General features: G+C 44.5%; 1 protein-coding gene across 7 annotated transcripts; it reads right to left on the bottom strand.

The window, feature by feature from the left end:
* Positions 1 to 1,365: 1,365 nt before the first annotated feature.
* Sirt5 (sirtuin 5) lies at positions 1,366 to 24,021 on the bottom strand. 7 transcript variants are annotated; one of them, XM_048417704.3, is made up of 9 exons: positions 23,869 to 24,021; positions 15,565 to 15,713; positions 14,613 to 14,746; positions 11,959 to 12,184; positions 10,855 to 10,942; positions 10,091 to 10,144; positions 8,183 to 8,306; positions 5,366 to 5,481; positions 1,366 to 1,810 (listed from the first exon to the last, which is right to left on the bottom strand). In XM_048417704.3, the coding sequence occupies exons 2-9, from the start codon at positions 15,677 to 15,679 to the stop codon at positions 1,735 to 1,737; spliced, it is 933 nt and encodes a 310-aa protein (XP_048273661.2). In that variant the 5' UTR covers positions 15,680 to 15,713; positions 23,869 to 24,021; the 3' UTR covers positions 1,366 to 1,734. The 7 variants fall into 7 exon arrangements, with proteins under 7 accessions (XP_048273661.2, XP_048273612.2, XP_048273894.2 ...); XM_048417655.3 differs by lacking the exon at positions 23,869 to 24,021 and adding an exon at positions 23,757 to 23,862; XM_048417937.3 differs by lacking the exon at positions 23,869 to 24,021 and adding an exon at positions 23,682 to 23,786.
* Positions 24,022 to 24,247: the final 226 nt, after the last annotated feature.

The raw sequence follows: 24,247 nt of genomic DNA, 5'->3' as shown, positions 1-24,247 counted from the left end.
ACTTCCTATTAACTTAGGTAATATTATATCCTTCTGGGGTCTTTGATGGAGTTGAAGAATAGATAGTTATAGTTTTCCTTAGTTATGATAAAATAAATTAGATATAAAACTTTAGCCTCACAAAGATAGGATAGATGATAGAATATTATCCTTAATTTGCCAAATGTAAATGGACTAAATATTGTAACTATAATTCTTGCTTGATAACTGCTTTGTATATGTAATTTTACTATGTTAAAGTTAAGATTTTCCTTTTTATTTAGAAAGAAAAGGGAAAATGATGTGGGATGTCCTTCTGTATGTGTTGCTTTTATTGGTTGATGAACCAATAAAAAAGCTGCTTTGACCTGTGGTGGGGCAGAATATAGCCAGGCTGGAAGAAATAGAAACAGAGACTAGGTGGAGTCAGGGAGACACCATGTAGCTGCTGAAGGAAGAAGACATCACCAGAAACTTACCAGTAGGCCACAGCCTCATGGTGATCTACAGATTGATAGAAATGGGTTAATTGAAGATGTAAGAGCTAGCTAGGAATATGCCTAAGCTATTGGTCAAACAGTGTTGTAATTAATATAGTTTCTATATTATTATTCGGGTCTGGGCAGCCGGGAAATGGAGAAGCATTCTCCAATACACCTTTCATTCTTTAAATTAATTTTTGTCAGGAATTTTGGTCACAGTCATGAGAAAGTTAACTATTGACAGATGCCTAGAGTACTAGGAGTTCTGAGACAGGCTGAGGGGAGGCAGCCCAGGTGCATAGTGACCTCGGGAACCGACTGGACCCAAGGGAGAGCATTATGTATGTCCTTCCTTTATCCTCTTCGCTAGTGGCCACTGCTCCTCTCTAGGTCTCACATCCCTGCCATAGTTCAGGCCCAGGGCTGTATCAGCAGGTGGGGTTCAGAGAGTGCAGCATTCTTGCTATTATAATGCAAGGTAAAAAGGTCATTTTCAGGGTCCAATGGAGCTCTTAGACCAGTAGAAACCACATACCCTCTTGCTTATGACACTAAGCGATGATGTAGACCAGCAGAGATGATGTGCCCCTTCATCTGTGACCTTCAGCAATGATCATCCATCACTTCCTTCCCTCAGAGGCAGCTCATCTGCTTCGTCCTGGATTAGCATTATTCTTTTTCTCATCCTGACGTTTCTACTTGGTTGTTCCCTTTCTTGCCTTGCATGAGTTCTTGTATATTCTTTAAAGTAAGGCATCCAAGCGAGGTAAGTACTGAAAAGAAAAGGGGAAAGACGCCCCCAACAAAGGCATCTCTTGGAAGAGCATCCTTATACAATAAGTTACCTACTATAAAGGATGGTTTCATTTCCACCAAAATTTGGGCCAAAAAAAAATTACTAGGGTTTAACTTTTAGGGTTTTAATTCTCTATTTCTATCTTTGCCCAAGATGCAAACAAACAGGATAATTACCTTCTTCTCAAGCAATTTAAGTACAAATTTTTCCTTCCCAGTAACTGATCGAGAATAGCAAATCCAAAATACTCATAGTTCAGTTGAAATCAAATAAGATGGAAGAACTTGACAGTCCATCAGCCTCTCCAAAGAAAACACACTTGCTGTTGGTATTTTGAAGCCCAATCCCTTCACAGATTGTCCTCTAGGGGCTCAAAGGGTATTAGATTTTCCAAAGTTCAGCTTGTCATCCACAAAACCTCTTCTGTTGGCGCCCTGGTTATGCACTACATGTTCTTCTCCTCTTTCCACAAGACAATTACGAAACCCTTTCAGTTTCATGAGGAGCAAGGGCTTCAGGAAGTGTTGTCCCACAGGGTCCTGGAAAATGAAACCTAAATGGAAGGAGCAATAGAGCAGAATTAAGGGGTACAAGTTAACAAAATGAACACAAAACTGCAGCTGATAGCATACAACTAATGGTGTTTGAATTTTTAATGGACTTTTTTTGTATAGGGTCTCACTATGTAACCCTGGCTGATCTGGAACTTACCATGTAGACCACGCTAGCATTGAACTCACACAGAGCAGCCAGCCTCTATTTCTCAGGTGCCAGGATTAAAGATGTGTGCCACCAAACCTAGCTTGTGGACTTCTTTAATCCAAGTTATGACAATACTAAATGTAACACGTCATAGGCAACTGTCTTAAGTCTGTGCTATTGTGACAGGTGGAGAAAGCATGATTGAAGGCGTAAGTCACAAAATAATTCCATACCAGTTCCGGGGAAAACTTACAGATCAATGTCCTAGACAACAGCCCTCTGAGCGAACAGGAACAGAGTAGAGTCTAGCAGCCAGAAGTGGGGGCCGGAAGCAAGAGAGCGAATGCAGGGCTACGACTGCTTTTTAAAGGAAAAGAGACCATGTCCAAGTGGGCTGGTATCTTAAAGGCTATTGGCTGAAGGAGTTCCCATGGTGTATGATTGCAGTGTATTTTACCATTATAATGCTAAGTTCATAAATGAAATTATATATGCATCCATATATATATATATATAAAGACACAAGTGGGTGAAAAGATGTTCCATGTTTATGTATTTGAAAATATTAATATTATTTAAAATAGCTATATTATAATATAATCCTTATTGAAATTCCAGTGTCATTTTTCATGATATAGATAAAACAATCCTAAATCACTTAGATACATACACAAACTTCAATAACTGATAAACTCATGAGCATAATGAACAAAGTCAGCACCTCTGCAGTAAATGACCTCCTCACAATATAGTAAAAAGTACAGAAATAAATCTAAAGGTCTACGGTCAACTGACTTCGCAAAGCTACCAGAGACACAATGGGGAAAGGAAGGTCGTTTAAATATACGGTGTTGGTAAATTAGATAGCCACACGCTGAGAAATGAAATCGGACCCTTGTCTCATACAACAGACAAAAGCAATTCAAAACTACTAGAAGAAAGCATGGCGGGGGAACACACGACACTTGTCAGGGCAATAGACTTTTAGATTTGATTCTCAAAACACAGGTCACAAAAGCAAAAGTAGACAAATGTGATTATGCAAAATTAAAATCAGATTGGAGACTAGCCCAGTGGCTGCACTCTGTGCTGTGCTACCGGAGGCTACAGCCCTATCATTGGAAGAAGTAATTACTAGAGCATGCTATGGGCTGTGTTTAGATGGGTTGGTGAGCATGCCTATAATCCCAGTACTTAGGAGACCAAGGCAGGAGAATCATGAGTTTGAGGCCAGTCTGGGTTATGTATTAAACTAAACTAAGATATATATTTAGTGCTGAAGTTTTGTCTTAGATTTAGAGAGATTGTCTAGCAAGCGCAGGCTCTGAGTTCAATCCCAAGCATTACAAAATAAAATAGAAATAAATTGGAGGGGCTAGAGAGATGGCATGTACTAAGATACTGCTCTTGCAGGGGATTAGGGTTTGGTTCCCAGCAGCCACATCTTGCAGCTCACAACAGCCTATAACTCCAGCTTCAAGAGATCCAAACCCTGGCTTCCACAGGCATCTGCACTTGTGCGCACATACCCCCACACAGACACACAGAAATATACATATTGAGAGTTTCTGGGAAGAATCCATTGTTTATACTGTTAAAGTATAAACAGTTACCTCCAGCTATGAAAGCTAACTCAGGACGTTTGGGTGGCAGCTTTGTTTTATTCATAAGAGCTGGGAATATTAAAGGACCACCAGGAAAACTATGGGGACGAGGAAAGGTGAGCCCTGTTAGTAGATCCCATTTCAAATGGAAGGCCTAGGAGTAACAAATACACAAAGAAAGCTAAGGGGCACTCACTGTGCTTGAAACATATATATAAAATATACTATACTTATATATCTATATGTATACTAAAATATTTATATACGATATATAAGTATATATGTTTATATAATTCAAGGCATGCATGTGTCCTTTTTCTTTGGACTTCCCTTAAGGAAACTTTTAGGCTGAGAGATCAATAGGAGCTCAGCTACACAGGTAAAATTCCCTACTGGATGGCACAGCCAGTTGAGCATTCAACTGTGACTTAAAAGCAAGGGCTCTTCAAACCTTTGATAAGCGACATCACTACCTACATGGTTTCCAGGCTGCTTTCTTAGGTGACTAAGCACCAGTAATTAGTATTCAGCATCAAGCCTCCTCCCCCACCACTTTCCCTCCACCCCGAAACCAAACTTTATTGGCCCTAATCGCCTCTCCTAGAACTCTGCCCACTGACTATCCTGCAGCAGGTGGACTCCTCTGCGGTCCTCACACTGCCCAGCTGTGCATCTGCCTTGACCGGGCCTTTGTATCAGGTGGTCCCTGAATCTGGAAAGTTTTTTTCGGCATACTCTTATCTCTCTCTCTTTTAAAGTTTTTAAATTGATTTTATTGAGCTATACGTTTTTCCCTGCTCCCCTCCCTTCCTTTCTTCTCCCCTTCAACCCTTCCCCATGGTCCCCACACTCCCAAGTTACTCAGGAGATCTTGTCTTTTTCTACTTCCCATGTAGATTAGATCCATGTATGTCTCTCTTAAGGTCCTCATTGTTGTCTAGGTTCTCTGGGATTGTGAATTATAGGCTGGTTTTCTTTGTTTTTATCTCTTGAGGCTTCCTCTAAGGACTGACGCTTGCCCCGCCCCCCCTCCCAATTACACCTCGGCTCTTCACACTGCCTCTGTGCCTCAAAAGCCAAATAATGTGCCCACCAGGTACAGCGCTGATTGCTAGCCGCCGCCACTAGTGTCTCGTCTTCACAGGGTAGGTTTGGGTTTTGTTACTCATCTATCCTCTCTGTGGGACTATGGCAGTGTTTGGTACACCACATACTTCAGTTAAATTCTGAAGATGGGACAAAAAGACAACATGGCGGCTGAGAGCACCGATGGATCCAAGTACTAAAAGGCCCCAAACCGAGCAGTGGCGAGTACACAGCCCATCTCTGTTTCAGCCAAGTACAAATCCTGGCATCGCACGGACCCTTGAGGTTCCGTCAGTCAAAATGTTGAGGTAATCAGAAAATGCCTCACATTTACTGTAATAGTGATCACCCAGGGAAGCCATCCGAATGGGGCAATGGTGCCTCTCACCTATGGGTAAATGCTGTGACCACACCTACTTGAAAAACCACAAAGGCAAGTGTAAAGTCTAGAGAAGACCATGAAGTGCCAAGGTGAAAACAGAAATTCTATGGAAACTCCCATGTAGTGAAAGAGTGACCCAGCCTGCAGGTAATGGTATTCTGCTCTTCCAAAACAGTCAGCTACAAACCAAACAGAAGATCACAAACTCCCTTCTTTGCCCCCGTTCTCCCGTCTCCTCCTCCAGAGAAGCCAGGACTGTACAGTCTATTGGGATGGCATCTCCAAGCCCGCGCTCCACCTCCCGTCACCCAGCTTTGGTCATCCTTCACTATACCTGAATCTATTGGTGGCTGGGGTGGTTTCCGTGTTAAACTCGGCCACTGGGACTCCCCTGGAAGCCACCTGAGGGGCAAACATGGCAGCTGGGTAGACCACAGAGGATGTTCCCACCTACAAGGCAATTGGACAATGAGTGCCGGTAGGTGAGACGAAAGGGGAGGGACACTTACTCGGGCCGGGGTGTGGATGGGGGTGTGTGAGGAAAGCCCAGTCAGATGACAGAACTGCAGTTTGGGGACAGGTAAAGGCCATGTCCTGTCTTTGGTGTTTGGCCAATCACTGGAAGTGGGGAAGAGCCATGTGACACAAAAGAACAGTTAATTACATAAGTAGACAAAGAAGCAAAGAAATGGCCCAAGGGACATGACTAGGGGTCTCTATGGTTTTGGTCTTTGAAGTTGTGCAAATGATCCACGTTTTTTGTCCACGGTTGGGAGTAATCATTGTTAATATTCTGACATGCACACACACCCTTCACAGGCATGGAAAGGCCACAGCACATGCTGCAAACCAAGCTTTCTCACTAGTGACCACCATGACCACTGAGGCGGCACTCAACATGGGCTGTGCATAGTTAATACAGAACAGCGATAGCCCCAGCACAAAATGCCTCTGCTTTTAAAGACATATTAGAGAAACTCTGAACTCTGCATGCTCTTTCTAGTTAATTCCACCTTTAGGAACTGTGTCCTAAGGAAACTGCTTGAGGAACATGCTAAGATTCCCATCTACATGTATTCATGCAACATTGCTTCAAATATCAAAATCTGAAACAGCCTAAGTTGGACCTAGAGTACAGACTTGTAATCCTAGCATGTGAGAGGTAGAGGTAGGAGGATGAAGAATTCAAATCTGGCTTTGGCTATACAGTGATATGATACCCTCCTGGGCTACATTAGACACTATTCAAAAAACAACCTGAAACAACCCAAATGTCCTGTAATAGAGGATTTTCTCACTATATCATGTAGTGATATTTCATTTATATTTTAACAAATAAAGCTTGCCTGAAGATCAGAGACTAAAACAGCCCCACTGGTCAGCCTTACAGACCAGGCAGTGGTGACACACACTTTAACCCCAGTAGCCACACTAGTTGCCATAGAAACTGGGCGGTGCATGCCTTTAATCCCAGTGATGCACGCCTTTAATCCCAGAACTAGAGAGGATTATAAAACAGGAGGAGACTGCTCTCAGACACAGTCTCATTCTGAGATTCGTGGAGGCAAGATTGCCATTTCAGACTGAGGTCAAGGTGAGCCTGTGGCTGACTATTTTACTTTTCAGGTCTTCAGGTTGAACCCGATTTCTCTCTCTGAGTTTTTATTAATGGTGCTTCATTATCATGTGTGTACTAGAAAAATCATATAGTAAACTAAAAAATGTGGCAGCTTTGGATATATTGGCATGGGATATGCCAACTGAATTATTATATGAATAAAACAGTCTCAAAACAGAATGTGTATTATATATAATATATATGGAAGGGTTTAAATCAGAAGTAGTCAACTTTTTGTGGAAAGAGCCATATATTAAAATTGCTAGGTTCTGTAGGTCATCTGCTCTCTGCCAAAAGGACTCAACTCCTGGTCTAGAAGAAAACATCAAATGCTACCAGTGATTGTCTCCAGATGCTATAATGCGCTGGTTTCTAATTTCCTTCTTAGGTTTTGATTCTTTCACAGTTTATCAATGACATTTAATAATGAGCATGTATTATATTTAAAAATCTAGGCTAGGGCTGGCAAGATAGCCCAGCAAATAAAGGACCTTGCTGAAAAAGCCTGGTGACCCAAGTGTGTCCGTTAGAACCCATGCAAAGGTGGAAGGAGAGAGCTGACTCTACAGCGGTGACCTCTGACCTCCATGTGTGGCACACTCGCACACAGGCATCATGCACACACATGTGACAGATAAGTAAGAAACTCTAGTCTATTCATTACATCTCTAAATTTATACTGCACTATAAAAGCATGTTCCTTTTGTTACTTTGTGGGGGACGTGAGGCTTTTAAAGATGCTCAGAACATGCTTATGCATAGCTTCATTCTTTAAGATCAGGTCTTGGGCCTGGAGAGATGGTTAAGAACAGTTGCTGCTCTGCCAGGGGACCCAGAATTAGTTCCCAGCACCCATGCCGGGTGGCTCGCAACTACTTGGAACTCGAGGAGACCCAAAGCCCCGGCCTCCGAGGCTGCTGAGCTCAGGTGCACATACTCACACCTAAACGTAATTCAAAATAAGGAAACCAATCTTTTAAAGAGATTACTTCTCGGTTTTCTCTGCAGGACACTATGAGACTTTCACTCAAATCTGTAAAATAGTCCTTTACACTGTATGAATATATGTTACAGTGATTGGTTTAATAAAGAAGCTGACAGGTAGAGGTTAGGTGGGACTTACAGACAAAAAGAGAGCGTGAAAAAGAAGAAGAGAGGAGTCTCAGAATCTCCAGGAGTTGCAGAGAAAAGGAGATGAACGTGCCACAGTGAGAAAAGATACTAAGTCATGTAGGAGTGTGTAGATAAGAAATGTGTGTTAATTTAAAATGTAAGAGTTAGCTAGTAATAAGCTTGAGCTATCGGCTGAGCATTTATAATTAATAATAAGTCTCAGTGTGGCTATTTGGGAACTGTCTGGTGGGAAAGAAAAGTCCACCTACACACATCTTTCAGGGGAAGAAGAAGAGAAAGAGTGAAGGAGAAAAGGAGGAAGAGAAGTGGAAGGACAAGGAAGAAGGGAGGAAGATGGCAACCAGAAGACTCCACCCCAGTCTTTCCAGTTCCTGAAGACTAGGGACGGGCATGACCTACCACTAGACACAGGTCACAGAGGGCGAGCTCTCTGTCCACCTCCTCCAGAACGGCAGGATCCAGGTTTTCTCCAAACCACACCACATGAGGTCGCAGCAAGCCACCGCATCCTGCCTCCTCACACCTGGAAGAATGTCAGCCTTGAATCAGCTCTAACTGCTTGGGCCAGGACTGCCCAGGATCCCAGGAAAGCAGGGCTGCTACTCAGGCCAGGAATGGGAACTTGCCCTGGATGTGGGGCACTTAGGTGACTTTGCCCTAGTGGGCCCTTATCTTGTCTTCATCTACGGAGCTGTGTAGACACTGTTTCGGCTAAGCTTGGTCTGCTAGCTCTAAAAGCTTGTTTCTCTCCCCTTGGTGCACTCATTGGCTCAAACACACTCCCATTGCCCAGAGCTGGGCACAACAGCAACCTCAGAGCTGCCCCAACCCGAACCACCTGTCTCCACCAGTGAGCCGGCTCCTGCGCTTTCTTGCAGATCACGTCTTTCCCGAGACTGGCCTGCGGCCAAGTTCTCGCTCTTCTCCACCTCACTCTGCCTCTTGCTGGAACCCAGCGCTCTGTGTACAGTAGATCAGGGGTTCTCCCAACAGATGGCCTCCCCAGCTTCCTTCTGACTTTTGACTTTGAGACACTTTTGTTAAATCGCCACAGCTGACCTTGAATGCACTTGTGGGCCAGGCTAACCGTGAACTTGTGATCCTCCTGCCTCAGTCTTCCAGCCTGGTCTACAGAGTGAGTTCCAGGACAGCCAGGGTTAGACAGATAAACCTTGCTGGGGTGGGGGATTTCTCCTCGTTCACTCCCTATTACCTCTAGGTAATATGGTCTAGGTTGATGTTCTAAAATCTTCTGCCTACTATCAGCTTCATCTTATTAAGGAAACTTCTAGAATCCCTAATCTTTTCTATTGAAACTTCAGAATTTATTAATGAAAAGTCTTATTTTAAAAAGATGAAGAAAAGAAAAGAAAGAAATGAAAAGGGTCTATGGTTAAAATAAACCAAAGAAGTATCAATATAGCATAACCACGTTTTAGGAAGAACTGATTCAGGGCTGGAGGAATGGCTCAGTAGTGGAGAGCTTACTGCTTTTTCAGAGGACCCTCACTAGTCTAGTGGGTCATAATCATCTGTGAATTCCTTTGATTCACATGGGAATCCAAACACCTCTGACCTCCAAGGGTACTGCTCCGAAATACATACCCACATGCAGGCATACACACATAGACAAAGATTTAAAACTTAAACCTTTTTTTGGTTTTTAGAGATAATAGAGACAGGATCTTGATATGTAGCTTAAACTGTCCTGGAACTCACTCTGTATAGACCAGGTTGTCCTGGAATTCACAGAAGCCCACCTGCCTTTGCCTCTCCAGTGCTGGAATTAAAGGCGTGAGCTCACACTTTGCTGTTTTGTATATGTGCACATGTGCACACGTGACTGATGCTCTTGCCTGTGCACGTGTGTATGTGGAGATCAGAGGTCGACCTGGGCGTCTACCCCATTGCTCTCCATGTTATCTGCGGAGATAAGTCATTGAACTTCCCAGACCTCATCTGTCATGACTTAAAACACAGAGAGATCAAAGTCGGCCAATGTATTTGTAACTATTGGGGGGTGGGGCCTGATGCAGGAAGATCCCTCAGACCTAGGGATTTGAGGCCAGCCTGGGCAATGCAGTGAAACAGGCTCTTTAAAAAAAAAAAACAAAAACAAAAAACAAAAAACCTGGAAAGTGTTTCATCTTTGGTCCTTTTGCCCCTGGACTCAGAGGTTGGGGCTGATGGTTGCATTTGGACATTTCAAAGGCATCTCACATACACACAAAGAGTTGAGATTTTGATTTCTAATTTTTCTTTTCTGCAACCTTGAACACCAGCTATACATCCATTTTTCTTACTTACCGGGGAAGTTTGTCAACTGGGATTCTGGCATCTTGGGTCTCTGGTTCTGGAGCCCTAAAGTAAATAGCAAGAAAGAGAAGGAAGAATGTGACATAGTCATTTGTGTAGTGCCCAGCAGTATATGGTGCCAAACTTGCTCGCACATGCTAACTTAGAAGGCTTATAGAAGCATGGACCCTAAACACTGACCACTGGCTTTGCTTCAAGAGGGAATTTGTGTAGGGGAGTCTCAACGGGATGTTTGTTGCTTCTCTAATGAAATTATGTTAGCTTTTTACTTTGGTAAGTTTATACTGCTCTGAAATGGTCCCGAAGAATTTTTTTCTCAGCAGTTTCCTTAATTTTTCCTACTTATAACAATAATACACATTCATCATAAAAATGTTGGGAAATTCCCAATGATATGAATGAGAAATAAAAATTACCCAAAATCTCTCTGTTCCTCACAGTTACAGTTAGTCCTTTCTGGTCTTTCCTTGTGATGTTTTAGCTAATATACGAATTCATGAAAAGGGAATGTGAATTTGTAGAAATAAAATTTGGGGATCAGATCACACAGCAAATACTCTGGCATCTGATAGCTTTTCCTTAGCATGCTAAATTATGAGTCAAATATTTCTTTCATCAGATATCTGTACAGTAGACACTAGACAATCTTATGCATTAGAAATACCCACGAGAATCATCAGTGAATATTCAATTTCCTCACATTTACGTCCAGTTCAAGGGGAAATGACATGTATTCTGCAGCATGATGTAATTACCCTTTTCCTGCTAACGCTGGACAAATTGGACTCTTGTAGTTCTCAGCGACATTGCCGCATGAGGTGCACCGAGTTTTAAACAAGGTCCCTGAAAGAAAAGACATTGTGTCAAGCAAGCTCAGAACTCAGTATCATTGAGAGCAAAGTCTCCATGTTTGAGAGGCAGGAAAACAACTCAGCTTCCTATGTTCATTTTTATTTAACGAGTGGATCTACGCTAGGAATCATGGGAAATATAAACCCATGCTGTCTTTGTCACTGTTCTATTGCTGTGAAGAGACACCATGACCAAGGCAACTATAAAAGAAAGGATTTAGTTGCTTACAGTTTCCGAGAGTTAATCTGTTATCACTGTGCCCGGCGTACAGCGGAAGCATGACCACATTCACAGCCCTGGAGCAGTAGCTGATCTGCAAGCAGAGGGAGCCACCCTGGGCCTAGCTTGGGCTTTTGAACCCTCAAAATCCACCCTTAGTGATATACTTCCTCCAACAAGGCCACACCTCCTAGCTCTCAGATGGTACCACTCCCTGATGACTACGTATTCAAATATATGGGCCTATGGGAATCATTCCAACCGCCAGACATGCACGACTTGTTTGACGAGCCAAAACCAAACTCCTTCAAAGATGTCATGACCTGGAGGGGAAACAACCACATGGCTGACTTCTCCTAGTTGACCCTGGGGTGATGTTCAGATATAACTGAAGGGATCGAGAGGGAAGCAACCACCCCAACTAGCAGATTACATGACATAACGAGGGAGGGGCGCCAGGGAGCAAGACGTCCCTTGCCGCCAGCAGAAGCTGTTCAGGTGCTATCAGGCACCAGCATGTTCCCCAGGGAAGGGCTACAACGTCCTACAGGAGGGACAGGTGTGAGGAGGTGCGTAGGGTGGAGAGGCTGTTTTAAAATCTGGTCTCCAGCAGGGGTGGTGGTGGTGCACGCCTTTAATCCCAGCACTCAGGAGACAGAGGCAGGCAGATCCCTGTGAGTTAGAGGCCAGCCTGGTCTACAAAGTGAGTTCCAGGACAGCCATGGCTACACACAGAGAAACCCTGTCTTGTAAAAAACAACAACAAAAATAAATCTGGTCTGCCTCACCGTGGATTTCCAGCAGGTTCTTGGTGCCAGCCTTGCGGTGCAGCTCATCGATGTTCTGGGTGATGACTACAACCCGTCGGCCCTGGTCACGTAGCCGGGCTTCACACTGGGCAATGGCCAGGTGCCCAGGATTGGGTTCCTTGCTCTTCATGACCTCCCTCCGGTAGTGGTAGAACTCCCACACCTGTGATGGGTTGCGGGCAAAGGCCTGCGGAGTCGCCAGGTCCTGAGGGGAGAGGCAGAAGTCAGAGAGGGACCTGTGGAGGTGGAGAGGGGCCGCTGTAGGTCTGGCTAGACTGTGTAGCTCTGGCCTAGATCCCAGCCCTGGGACTAACCCAGGACTTAGGCCACTTCCCTACTGATGAGACAGAAGCAATGAACCCTACCTCACTCATCTCACAAATTATAAATAGGAAGTAAAGAGACACGTGGGAAGTATCTGGATAGATACAGCTACATGCACTTGTATGTAAGCCACACACATATGCACGTACATATATAACTACATACAAACAAAGCTATACATACTTACATGCAAATCAGATACATATACACACATATACACAATTACCTGCATGAAGCTACATATTATAACATGTAAACCACACACACAACACACACACATAAATATATATGCTTACACATAACTATACAATATTTCTAGCTATGTACATATGGTTACATGTACTCAGAGGTACACGTGTACATGCATACAACTAAACATAAACATTTAGTTACATATACTTACACATGAACAAATATATACAGACAGACATACAACTGTATAGATACATCTATTTACACACAAACCACATGTATGTATTTACATATAAAAACTACACACATGCATATGGCTATGTATTTATAAACTACACACATATACATATATAAAGGAAGGTCAAGAGAGCTTGGGCCAATCTGGAAAACAGAGCTCAGCCCCTTTAATAAAGACTGCTCCTTGCTTGGAAGGTAGGGGTGGCACCCCATTACCCTCCCACCTTCCCACCCCCACCCCAGGAGACTGACCTGCTATAAAATGGCCAGCAGGGGGAGGACTCCTAGGAGTCTATGAAAACTCCAAACTAGAGTCTCTGGCAGACTACCTCCAGGGCCCCGCCCATGCCCTTGATAGGAGCTGTTTGTTATAACCAAGTTTGTCCATTTTGCTGTTTTTCTCTTGTGGCAGGTCCTTCCGGTTCTGCTTCAATCTGTAACTTACTTTCACTCCGTCAACTGCCCCCAGGATGATAATCCACTTTGCCTCTGAACCCTTAGGGTCTCTGATTCCACTTTGGGGCAGGGCAGGGCAGGGCAGGGCAGGGCAGGGCAGGGCAGGGCAGGGCAGGGCAGGGCATGTCCCTGCCTCAGATCTCTCTCCGACTGTCACACAGCCAGTGGCTTTTCTCTGTCTCCCAGTTACTTGACATTCCCATCTGAGTCTCTCCAGGACATACAATTCTTGGTCCTATGGAATGCACTCGCTGGTACCCTAGGTGACCACCCCTCACCCCAGATACCCAGCACATAAACATGCGCACATACAGCCATACATACTTACAGACTAGACAGAAATGGATATGGACCCAACCATACACACATATAAGCCACATTAAATACATGCATACATAAAACAATACATATTAACAGAATACATGAAAGATCTATAATTAAGGTCCTGGCCCTCTTCTAAGACAGGTCTTTCCCGTGAGAGAGAGCACAGCACAGCTGTCTGGGCTGGACGCTGACAGGAAGTGCACAGGAAATTCTAAACAGTCATGGAAATGTTCTGTATCCTGCCTGTGGTACCTTGGGTCCATATGGAACCATGCACTCAACAAACACAGCATTTCAGACCGTGTTAATCTGGAAAAGAAGCCTATCAAACAGCTGCTGTGATCTGAGATGCTGACTTCTGACCTCCCAGAGAGAAAGATGTTCAGGCTACAGGGCTGCCTGCAAACCTCATGGAGGAGCTCTGGGGTCCTAGGCGCCATGGCCACAGCTTGTGGACGTCATGTATGCTGCTATTTACAATAACTCCTCACCCGGACTCTTGCTATAACTCCAGTAAAAGTACTTCACCCAACTGGACGGTGGTACAATCCTGACTTTGGTCAGTCTTGCACTCCCTTTAGGAGGTGAAGTGTGTGTGTGTTTCATGGTTCATACACATGAGCATGTAGATGTGCACATGTGTGCATGAGTAGTCAGAAGTCAGAGGAAGATGTCTCCCTGGTGCTGTCTGCCTTACTCCCTTGAGACACGGTCTCTCAGAGAACTAGAAGCTTGCCATTTAGGCTAGGCTGGCTGGACAGCAAGCTTCTAGGATCTTCCTGTCTCCACTTTCCAATGCTGGGGTTTCGAGCATACAGGTGTGCTCCGCTCTTTATGAGCATGCTGGGAGTCAAACTCAGGTTCCCATCCTTGATGTTTGCACGGCAAGTGCTCTTATGCACTAAACCCATCTCCCTGGCCCCAAATTTGCTTCCATCATCATCAGAGAGACTGTGTTGACACCAAAACCAAGAGGACAAAATGGTTACTGCCAAATTCAAACACTGCCCTTGGGCTTCAGGTATATATGTGGATGCGGAATCCATCGCCATAATAGCTTCCTTCGGAAAAGCCTTTGGAATTCTGGAAGCGTTACTCACCTGAGCTTGCCATTTTCTCCAATAACCTCCAGCTCCTCTGAAAGTTGGAACCCCGCTCTCCGCACTAACGCCAGCCCCTGAGATGATGGCTATGTGCTTGGCGTTTGCAAAACACTTCCGAAAATCTGCCATATCTAAACAGAAAATAAAACCTGTGTCAACCCAGTGGACACTTATATTCCACACCGATTGTCTATAGCATGAAACTGGAATAAAATTACACTGTAAGATACTCCAATAGGGGCCGAAGAGATGGCTCAGCAATCAAGAGCACTTGTTGCTCTTACAGAGGACTGGCGTTCAGTTCCCAGCACCTACCTGGTACTTCACAACCATCTCTAACTCCAGTTCCAGATATTTCTGGTGCCCTCTTCTGACCTCTGTGAGCACCAGGCACAGGCATGCACATATACAGGCAAACACTCGTACACATTAAATAAATAAATCTTCAAAAACTGAAAGATTTAAGATATCCCAATAAAACGTATTCCTTTGGGCTGGTGAGATTTGATTATTTCTCAAATAAATAAGGTTTAAAAAAACATTCCCTGTACCATGGAGACATCATCGTGTACACTTGATGGGTAAGTGTATGGTATCTCAAGGAAATGAGGGCTTTGGGCACACACCTAGCATGGCATCTCAGCTCCACGTTCCAGCCCACTGTGTGATCTAAAGGGCTTATACTATGTATACTCAGTTCTGTGGGTTGCTTGGCATGCATGATGCTCTTACCTTAGAACATGGTCATGTAAATATAAAAGAGTTGATGGATCCAGATTTCTTGTAGAAAGCCAAGACAAGAAAGCCTCTGTGCTTGTGAGCAACCTGACCTGAGGCCCACCAGACACCAAGCATCTAAAATTCTCCTCGTGCTCACTTGCCCTGTGAAAATCATGCTACAGCTTCCTCAGCACCGTGACCAACGTAGGCATTGATAAGGATGACTTACTTGAACTTGGACGAGCCATGGTGAGGCAGATCTTGCTTTGCGGGGAGGCTGGAGGCTTCGGTCTACAACACAGTTGGGAAATGAGCCGGCCGGGAACGATCTGGAGCGGTCGCATCAGGGTTTCTTTGAAGTACTGCTTCTCCAGCAGGCTATAGAAAAGTTACAAAACGATGTAGCTTAAATACGTAGCATTCTTTGTCTCCTTAGAGGAGTTATTGCTGTATATAAGTCTAAACATTTTGCTACTTGATTCAAGATAACTAGTCCTAAGTGGAAAATCTCATAAATATACTCAGCCAACAGAACACTGTTAGTCTAGCCTACTTCAAATGTACTCACAACACCACTTAGTGTAAAATCTGTTAGAATAAAGACCAAACATATTATGATTTCTAATTTTATTTTTTTTGGTTTTTTTTTTGAGACAGAGTCTAGTTATATATTACAGGGTAGCCTTGAATAATGTTCCTCCCAAAGCCTGAGATTACAAGCCCACATGTCACCATGCTAAGAGGAATGTTTTTTTAAGGTTTTGGGGCTGGGTAAAACCTAGGCATACTGGGCAGCATCTGGAGCTACACACCATATTCTTATCTCGTGCCTTATTGAACACTGAACTACAAAGGGAACATTGCAATGGTGAAGCTGAAAACTCCCAAGTTAGGTCTTGGTGAATAAAGGACTATATTGGTAAGAATGCCCTATAACACGAGATAGAGGCAGGGGGGGCAGGAGTTCAAGGTCATCCTCAGCAACTGGGGAGTTCAGAGCCACACCTGGGCTACACAAGAGCCTGTCATTTTTTCGTTTGTTTGTTTGTTTGGTTGGTTGGTTGGTTTTTTGAGACAAGGTTTCTCTGTGTAACAGCCCTAGCTGTCCTGGAACTAGCTCTGTAGACCAGGCTGTCCTTCTCACAGAGATCCACCTGCCTCTGCCTCCTGAGTGCTGGGATAAAAGGTGCATCACCAGCACCACCACTGCCACTCAGCTGAAGGCCTGTCTTAAAACAAACAAACAAACCAACCAACAAACAGAAACCCACAAAACAAAAATGAAACAGAACGAAAGAAGAAAGATAAAACAAAAAGAACACCCTAATTGAAGCCTTTAGCAACAGAATGCCATGCTATTCAGCCTGGTTGTTTTCATTTATGCTCTGGACTGCTGCTTGGGTATGCAGCATCTCTCATGTGGGGCTGTCTACTTCAGGTCACGTCTGAGACCCTCAGGAATGGGAGGTCTCCAGTTCCACCTCAGACCACAGTCCGACACCTGGCCTAGCCCACAAGCCACTGATAATCTTGATGGCCATTCGTGTTTGGAATCATAGCTTGGGAGGGGGTTAAATGTGAGAGGTGTGTGTGTGTGTGTGCGTGTGTGTGTGTGTGTGTGTGTGTGTGTGTGTGTGTGTGTGTGAAATGGAGACCAAAGGACATCCTAAGGTGTTGATCCTCAGAATTTGAGACAGGATTCCTCACTGGGATCTAGAACTTGCCAAGAAAGCTAAGAGACCCAGGGATCTACCAATTTCTGCCTCCCCGGTGCACACACCACCACACCTAGATTTTTTTTTTAAACATGGGTTCTGGGGTCAGAGTTAGAGCTTCAAGCTTGCAAGACAAACATTTCCTGACTGAGCTATCTCCCAAGTCCCAAACATGAGAATTCTTAAAAACAATAACAACAACAAACCCTGGTGCATTTGTAACAGTACAAAATACTTTTTAAAATCTGGCTACCTTTTCCAAATGTACATTTCATTTTTAATTATGTCTCTGTGTGCATATATATGTGTGGAGGGGGTAGTGCACATGAAAGCAAAACCATGGAAGCCAGAAACATTGCATCCCCAGGAGCTGGAGTTATAGGCTGTTGTGAGCTGCCTGACATGCTAAGCCATTCCTCCAGTCCCCTTCCTGAACTTCTGATCCAAGAGTTTTGAAGACAAAGTGATTTTTGGAAACGGAACTAGATGGGCTATGTATACTGCCACAAGTAAGACATGGGTCTCAATGTATCATTGAAACTTGTAAGCTGAGAGGCATGTTTAGCAGAAGTTTATACTTGAAAAATTTCATAAGAGGAAAACAGGGGCTGGATATGGAGGCATATTCTTGCAATCACAACTCTCAAGAGGCCAGAAGCAGGAGAATTGTTACCAGTTCAAAGTTAGCCTAGACTACTAAGTTCTATGTCAGCCCAGGCTACAGAGTAGACCGACTTGAATAGAGAAAGAACACAACAGTTCTATCCAAGATTGATCCAAGATGACTTATCTACACACATTAGAGCATTGGGTTAATAGAAGAGCCCAGAAAAGGCCTAAATCCCCATCCATAGAAACAAGTTAAATAAGCAAGGGAAAATGCTCACAGTGTGCAATACTGCTGTTATTCACAAAGAAAGTAGGGCTGGGGAGAGGTTAAGTCAGTAAGATTCTCGCCAAACAAGCACAAGGATGTAAGTTCAAATCTCCAGTACTCATAGAAACCTAGGTGTGGACAGCACATGCCTGTAACCTCAGCACTGAGGGGAGGGGACACACAGAGAAAGACTAGAATGGCTGGCCGGCCAGCCAGCCAGCCTCGCTAAATAGGCAAGTTCAAGATTCAATGAGAACCCTGCCTCCAGAAATAAAGGGTTGGTGAGATGGTGCTTGGCACCAAGCCTAATGGCTTGAGTTTGATCTCTGAACCCACATGGTGGAACAAGAGAACTGTCTCGGCCACTAGCTGTCCCGGACCTTCAGAGTGTGCTGTGGTGTGAATGTTTATGCCCCCCCATGAATTAAAAAAAAAAATCTTAAAAATAAAAGAGCAATAGAGGAAAACAATCAACAGTGGCCTTTGGTCCCTACATGTACACATACAACTATGTACATATGCATTCATTCATATACACAAACATTTATGTAAAGAATTCATGATTGTATTCTTAAAACATTCTAAAATAAACCAAGACTGTACTTGTGGTCGGGATGGAAGGGGAGGAAATGCAGAGAGGGGGAAGGGGAGCGCCGAGAGTATCCTGTGTCCTCACCATGGCAGCAGTTACATGGCAATGCCTAACACAACTTACAGAAGTCTACACTCAAAGAAGTTAATTTTATTGTATTTGAGGTATATTTAAAAATAATGGATAAAAAGTTTACGTTTTAGAAGATGAAAAAAACTTCTGGGGAAGAATGTCTCAGCCACCAACCATGACTGCACTGTGACTTTTAAATGGTGAGGACGGTGTGATGTTATCTTCATTGTCAGCTTGACTCCAGTCAGATCACCATGGAAGCAGACCTCTGGGGTCACCTATAAGGGTGCCCCAGGAAGGTGAAACTGAGGAGGGAAGGCCCACACTGAAGGTGGGTAGTACCATCCCACAGGTTGGGATTGTGGATTGAATCAGAAAAGAAAGCTCGCCGGGCACCAACATTCTTTCTCTCCATTTCCTGACTGCTGATGCCGAGCGACCAGCTGCCTCACGCTCTAGTCACCCTGCATTCCCTGCCATGATGGTTTGTCCCCTCAAACTGTGAGCCAGAACGAACTCTTCTTCCCGTCAGCTGACTGGTCAGGTGCTTTGTCACAGCGATGAGAAAAGGAATTAATACAGATGGTGACCTTTATGTTCTGTGGATTTGGGCCAGTTATTAAGAATCAAAATAAGAGAGTTTGGTAGCAACTGATAGAGATCACCAGAACACATGGTTGGAAGCAAAAGGCTAATTAGTACTTCATAAGAGATAGGAATGGCAAGAATTTGGTACTTACGAGGATGTGTATTTTAAAATTAAGAATTCCTAAGAAATTAGTGAAAGAATCAGGTGTGAGTGGGAAACAGTATATACAGAAATACAAAGAGAAGCCAGGGTTTCAATATCTATGTGAACATCTTGCTCGAACTGTCAGTGTTTCCTAAGGTGTTAACTGTGAAACCTTTTTATTTTATCTTATTTTAACTCATTTATTTTAGGTGCATGAATGCTTTGCTTGCATGGATTTATGTGCACTGCATACCCGGTGCCTAGGAGCTCAGAGGAGTGTGCCACTTCCCCTGGGACTGGAGCTATGAACAGCTGTGAGCCACCACATGGGTGCTGGAAACCAATCCTGGCTCTCTGTGAGAGCAACAAGTGCTCTTAACCTCTGAGCCATCTCTCCAGCCCTGTTTTACAGAGATAAAGGAGCAGCTCCGTGGAAAATTGAATTGGCTGTCAGCACACCCAAGGCTGCAGGTTCCGTAAGAATCCCAAGTGTCTCAAAGGGCTGATGGGGGCGGCTCAGGCTCCTGTGAGGGCATGGCGGAGAGGTCACATAAATGTTTGGCTGCTGTAAGGAAGCAGGCCACTTTGACTGCACATTGATGGGGACATCATTGATGAGTTGTTGTTGGAAAGTCATGGGCCTTTGGATTTGTGGTTTAGATAATGTTCTTGCTCAGTTGACAAAGGATAACCAAGTGGTCTGGATTTTCTCCTGATCCACTGTGGTCACGTTGGCCTTCCCTGATGTTGGTGCTCTGTGGCACAGTTTATATTTAACAGAACAGCAAGGCCTGTCAGAGAGTCCTTGACTCCAAACAGAAGCAGATTTATACATCACTGAACAAATGATTCTCTACACAATGAAGACTGTTCAGCAAGACAAAGAACAAACCGCTCACACACCCAACCCCATGAAGGACTCCTTAATGCTTTGTCAACAGCGGCTTCACCATGAAAACCATGGCTACAATTACCTACGCCAAGCAATCCAGAATAGCATGACCGGCAACAAGACATGGCAACCTCAACTGCCTCCCACAGATGATGCAATGCAAGGGCAAAGTTTTGCTTGTGTGTGATTTCTCTCCCGAGATACATTATGCGATTACCAGAAACACCATACAAACCCAGTGGAAGAGCACTGCCCAGCACAATCAGCAGCAGTCGCCACACGGTTAGCCAAGGTGTAAAGGGTGAAGCTATCTCCAGGGGGCCACACACTTGAAAACGGACCTTCGTGAGACACCTAGCAAAACGGGGCCATCTGTTCATTAGTGAGAAGTGTAGTTACTCTGGGCGGTGGTGGCGCGCGCCTTTAATTCCAGCACTTGGGAAGCAGCGGCAGGTGAATCTCTGTGAGTTCGAGGCTAGCCTGGTCTACAGAGAAAGTTCCGGGACTTTCTATAAAAGAAGCAAACACACAGTGTTAGGGCTGGTGAGACGACTTAGCAGTAAGAGCATGTGCTGCACTTGCCAAAGATCCAGGTTCCATCCCAGCCCTCACACCGTCGCTTACCGTCATCGGTACCTCTAGCTCTAGGAGATCCTATCCTGGTCCTCCTGGGCACTGGGCACACACGTGGTACACAAACATGTAAGCAAACGCTCATATACAGAAATAAAAATAATGGAAAAAAACCCACACGCAATGCTAAGAAGGCCAGCACACACGTGGTACACACACGTAAGCAAGCGCTCATATACAGAAATAAAAATAATGGAAAAAAACCCACACACAATGCTAAGAAGGCCAACACAAAAGTTGCACTCTGAGACCATTATTGTGATGTTCTGAGAAAGAAAAACTATAAGGATAGAAATCCCATTATTGGGTCTCGGTCATAGATCAGCAGACAGGAGCCATCTCACAATGGAAAGTTCTGCATCCTTATTTTTGTTATGCTTTTTTTTTTGACAGCTTGTGAACTGTAAAATAAAAACTGATTTTGACAGCGTGTGCATTGTATCACAGTAACCCCCAACTAGAAATCAGATGCAAATATACTGACATTTCCAGGGTAACCTGTCTCTGTTGTGAGTAGAGACACCGCACAGGAAGCCTGGGATGCTCAAACTGGAAAGGTGGGGAAAAGGGAGCCAGAATAGATATCTGAGTCTGGCGAATGAGGAAGAAGATTGACACAGGGGCTCATACATACCCCAAACTGGCTGGCTTAGGACTCACCATGCAGTCCAGGCTGGCCTGGAAGTCATGACAGTTCTGTTCCAACTTTATAATAGCTAGGATTACAGATGTGAGTCACCAAGCCCAGGTTTCACTGTTGCTTGCCTCATATCACACATAAAAAAAAAATCAATTAGAAATGGATTAAAGACTTAAACACATCACCTGAACCTGACACGCCAAGAGAAAAAGAGATGAAGTCCTGACATGGCTTGGGCAGTGATTTCTTAGCTAGAGCCTAAACACGGGTAATAGAAGCAGAAACACAAACAGGCTGATAAAGAATCAGTCATTTACACAGTGGGAGAAAATACTTCAAACCATACATTTGATAAATGCTAATGTCTAAACTATATGGAGGGCTTCTGGAGAGATGGCTCAGAAGTTAAGAGCACCGACTGCTCTTCCGGGGGACCAGAGTTTGACTCCTAGCATCCACATGGTGGCTCACAACTCTCTATAATTCCAGTTCTAGAGAATTCAACATTCTCTTCTGGCCTCCTCGGATACCACACACGCGCTAAATGGAAATATATACAGGCAAGACACCCACACACATTAAGTTAAAAAAAAATAAATCTCAAAAAGTTGTAAGTAATTTAAATAAAATACACGGAGGGCTGGTGATATGACTCAGGGGGTAAAGGCATTTGCCACCAAGCCTGAAGACCTGAGTTCAATCCTGGTGATAAAAGCAGAGAACCAACTCCTGCAATTGTCCTCTGATCTCCACTGAGTGCCATGTCATGTTCCTGTACATAACACACACACACATACACACAATTTACATATATAAAATATATTTATATATTTTTAAACTGAGTTGCAAGAAAGCAGCCTAGTTTTAGAAATGAGCAGAGCTCCTGGATGGGTATTTCTCAAAAGAAGATATTGAGGCAAGGAAAATGAAATCCCAATGAACTATCACCTCAGATCTGCTGGCGTGGCTTTTATCACAAGGACAAAAGCTAATGTTAACAAGGTTGTGGAGGAAATGTCAGCACAGCCATTCTGGAAAACAACAAGGAGATTCCTCAAAAATTCAAACCAGAATTACCACACATTCTAGCAAGCTTGTTCTAAAGGGACTGAAGGTCAATATGTAGGAGAAGCATCTGCACTTGAATGCTAAATTTTGTGTTATCCACATGGAAACAATCTAGGTGTTAATCAACAGAGGAATAAATAAAATGTAGCCTATGCATATGCAATGCAATATTAAAAGAAAGGATTCTATCGCTTGGGACAAAGTGGATGATCCTATTAAAATAAGTGAAATAAACTAAGCACAGCCAGGCAGACACCCTGACCTGACGTATGGAGTATATAAAGTCAAACTCACAGAAGCAAAGAACAGGGTGATGGTTACCAGGGACTGGGCATGGGGGACAATATGGGGCATGGAGATGTTTGTCAAGAGGGAATACACAGTAACCATAGTAGATAATGATGGACTGCACGCTTCAAAATTATGAAACAAGTAAACTAGAAAAGTTTTTACCACTAAAAAAAAGTAAGATGGTAGACAAGATGGTTGATTAGCTTGACTTACTCTTATTATATATAATACATAAATTAAAACACCCCATCGCACCCCAGAAATATACACCGTTATCTCTTATCAACTGAAATGCAGGCGTTATAAGTCCTGGGTTAGAATATATGAAACTGTATTGGCAGAAACGTTCACAGGTTGTCAGCAAAGACTCTTTGGACACCAAAAGCTCCACAATTGAGATCAAAACACCAGACCCAGACTTTGACGCGGACTGGCTCCACTCGCACCCGCTCCTGTCAAGGCTACCTGGCATTAAAACCTAAGAAAGAGTACAGCCTAGGACCCAACCTCTCCGAACACGTGCGTGCAGGGCTTCCAGCCCCCACCCTCTGAGGGTTTTCCTCCAACCTCGCTGCAGCTGATCGCTCCTGATCTCCCATCTTCCCAGAGCTGAAAACTGCGCCTCTACTCCCCATCCCCCGCCCTAACCTCCACACGACTCGCAAAACTTTGGGGCACCATCCTCCGGCTGCTGGCTTGGCCTTAACCTTTCCCCATTTCTCTGTTGCTATGATCATCAAATCCTACGGGCTCTACCTCTCTATCTTCAGACTGTGTCGCCAGCCGCTGCTTTCTGCACTCCCATCGCCACCACTACAGCCTGCCCCTGTCACCTTAGCCAAAGTGCCCTTCCTCCAGGTCACTGCCTTCCGGGGGCCCAATTGCTCCCAGGAGTTTCCGCTACCCACCCAGTCGCAGGCTTCCCTACCGACGCCCGGCCGCGCATGCGCGGGGTGGGGCGCGCAGAGCCAGGACAAAGCTAGGACCCCCACCCCACCCCCAGTCAGGCATAAGACGCACCTGCAGAAGGTGGTGGGGACCGAGCAGGCAGGAGAGGCCGCGGGGCGGAGCACTCGGCATCCTAGTGTCCCTCCCCGGCTGCAGCGGCCTCTGCCGGAGACCCGGAGCGAGGCCCGGGCCAGCCTTGGCTCTCCTTTTCTTTGCGAGTTTCTGTGGGATCAGGAATCAGGGAAAGGCGCGGGAACTTGCTTGCTTCTTTATGACCTTCCAAGGTTCGTTCCACTTCCAAGATAAGTCATGAGCTACCGCCTGCTCTGTTGCCTCCTTTAGCACACTGGGGGAACGACAGTTTCAGTAAAGAATCATTTCCCTTGAATTTCTGTGGCAAATCCTGGCGAGTCGGTTCCAACTTCTTTAACCTGAGAGGTTCTGTTTCACG

The sequence above is a fragment of the Myodes glareolus genome, chromosome 14, assembly GCF_982192425.1.
Source record: "Myodes glareolus chromosome 14, mMyoGla1.1, whole genome shotgun sequence".
Lineage (NCBI taxonomy): Eukaryota > Metazoa > Chordata > Mammalia > Rodentia > Cricetidae > Myodes > Myodes glareolus.
The sequence above is the reverse complement of the archived record's forward strand: the minus strand, read 5'-3'. Positions and strand labels throughout refer to the sequence as shown.

Coding starts and splice junctions, on each gene's coding strand:
- Sirt5 (XM_048417655.3), bottom strand. CDS start 23,794: ATGCGCGGCCGGGCGTCGGTAGGGAAGCCTGCGACTGG. Junction 8,307..10,090: donor CCAGTTGACAAACTTCCCCG/GTAAGTAAGAAA, acceptor ACATTCTTCCAG/GTGTGAGGAGGCAGGATGCG. Junction 1,811..5,365: donor CCAGCCACCAATAGATTCAG/GTATAGTGAAGG, acceptor CCTTCCATTTAG/GTTTCATTTTCCAGGACCCT.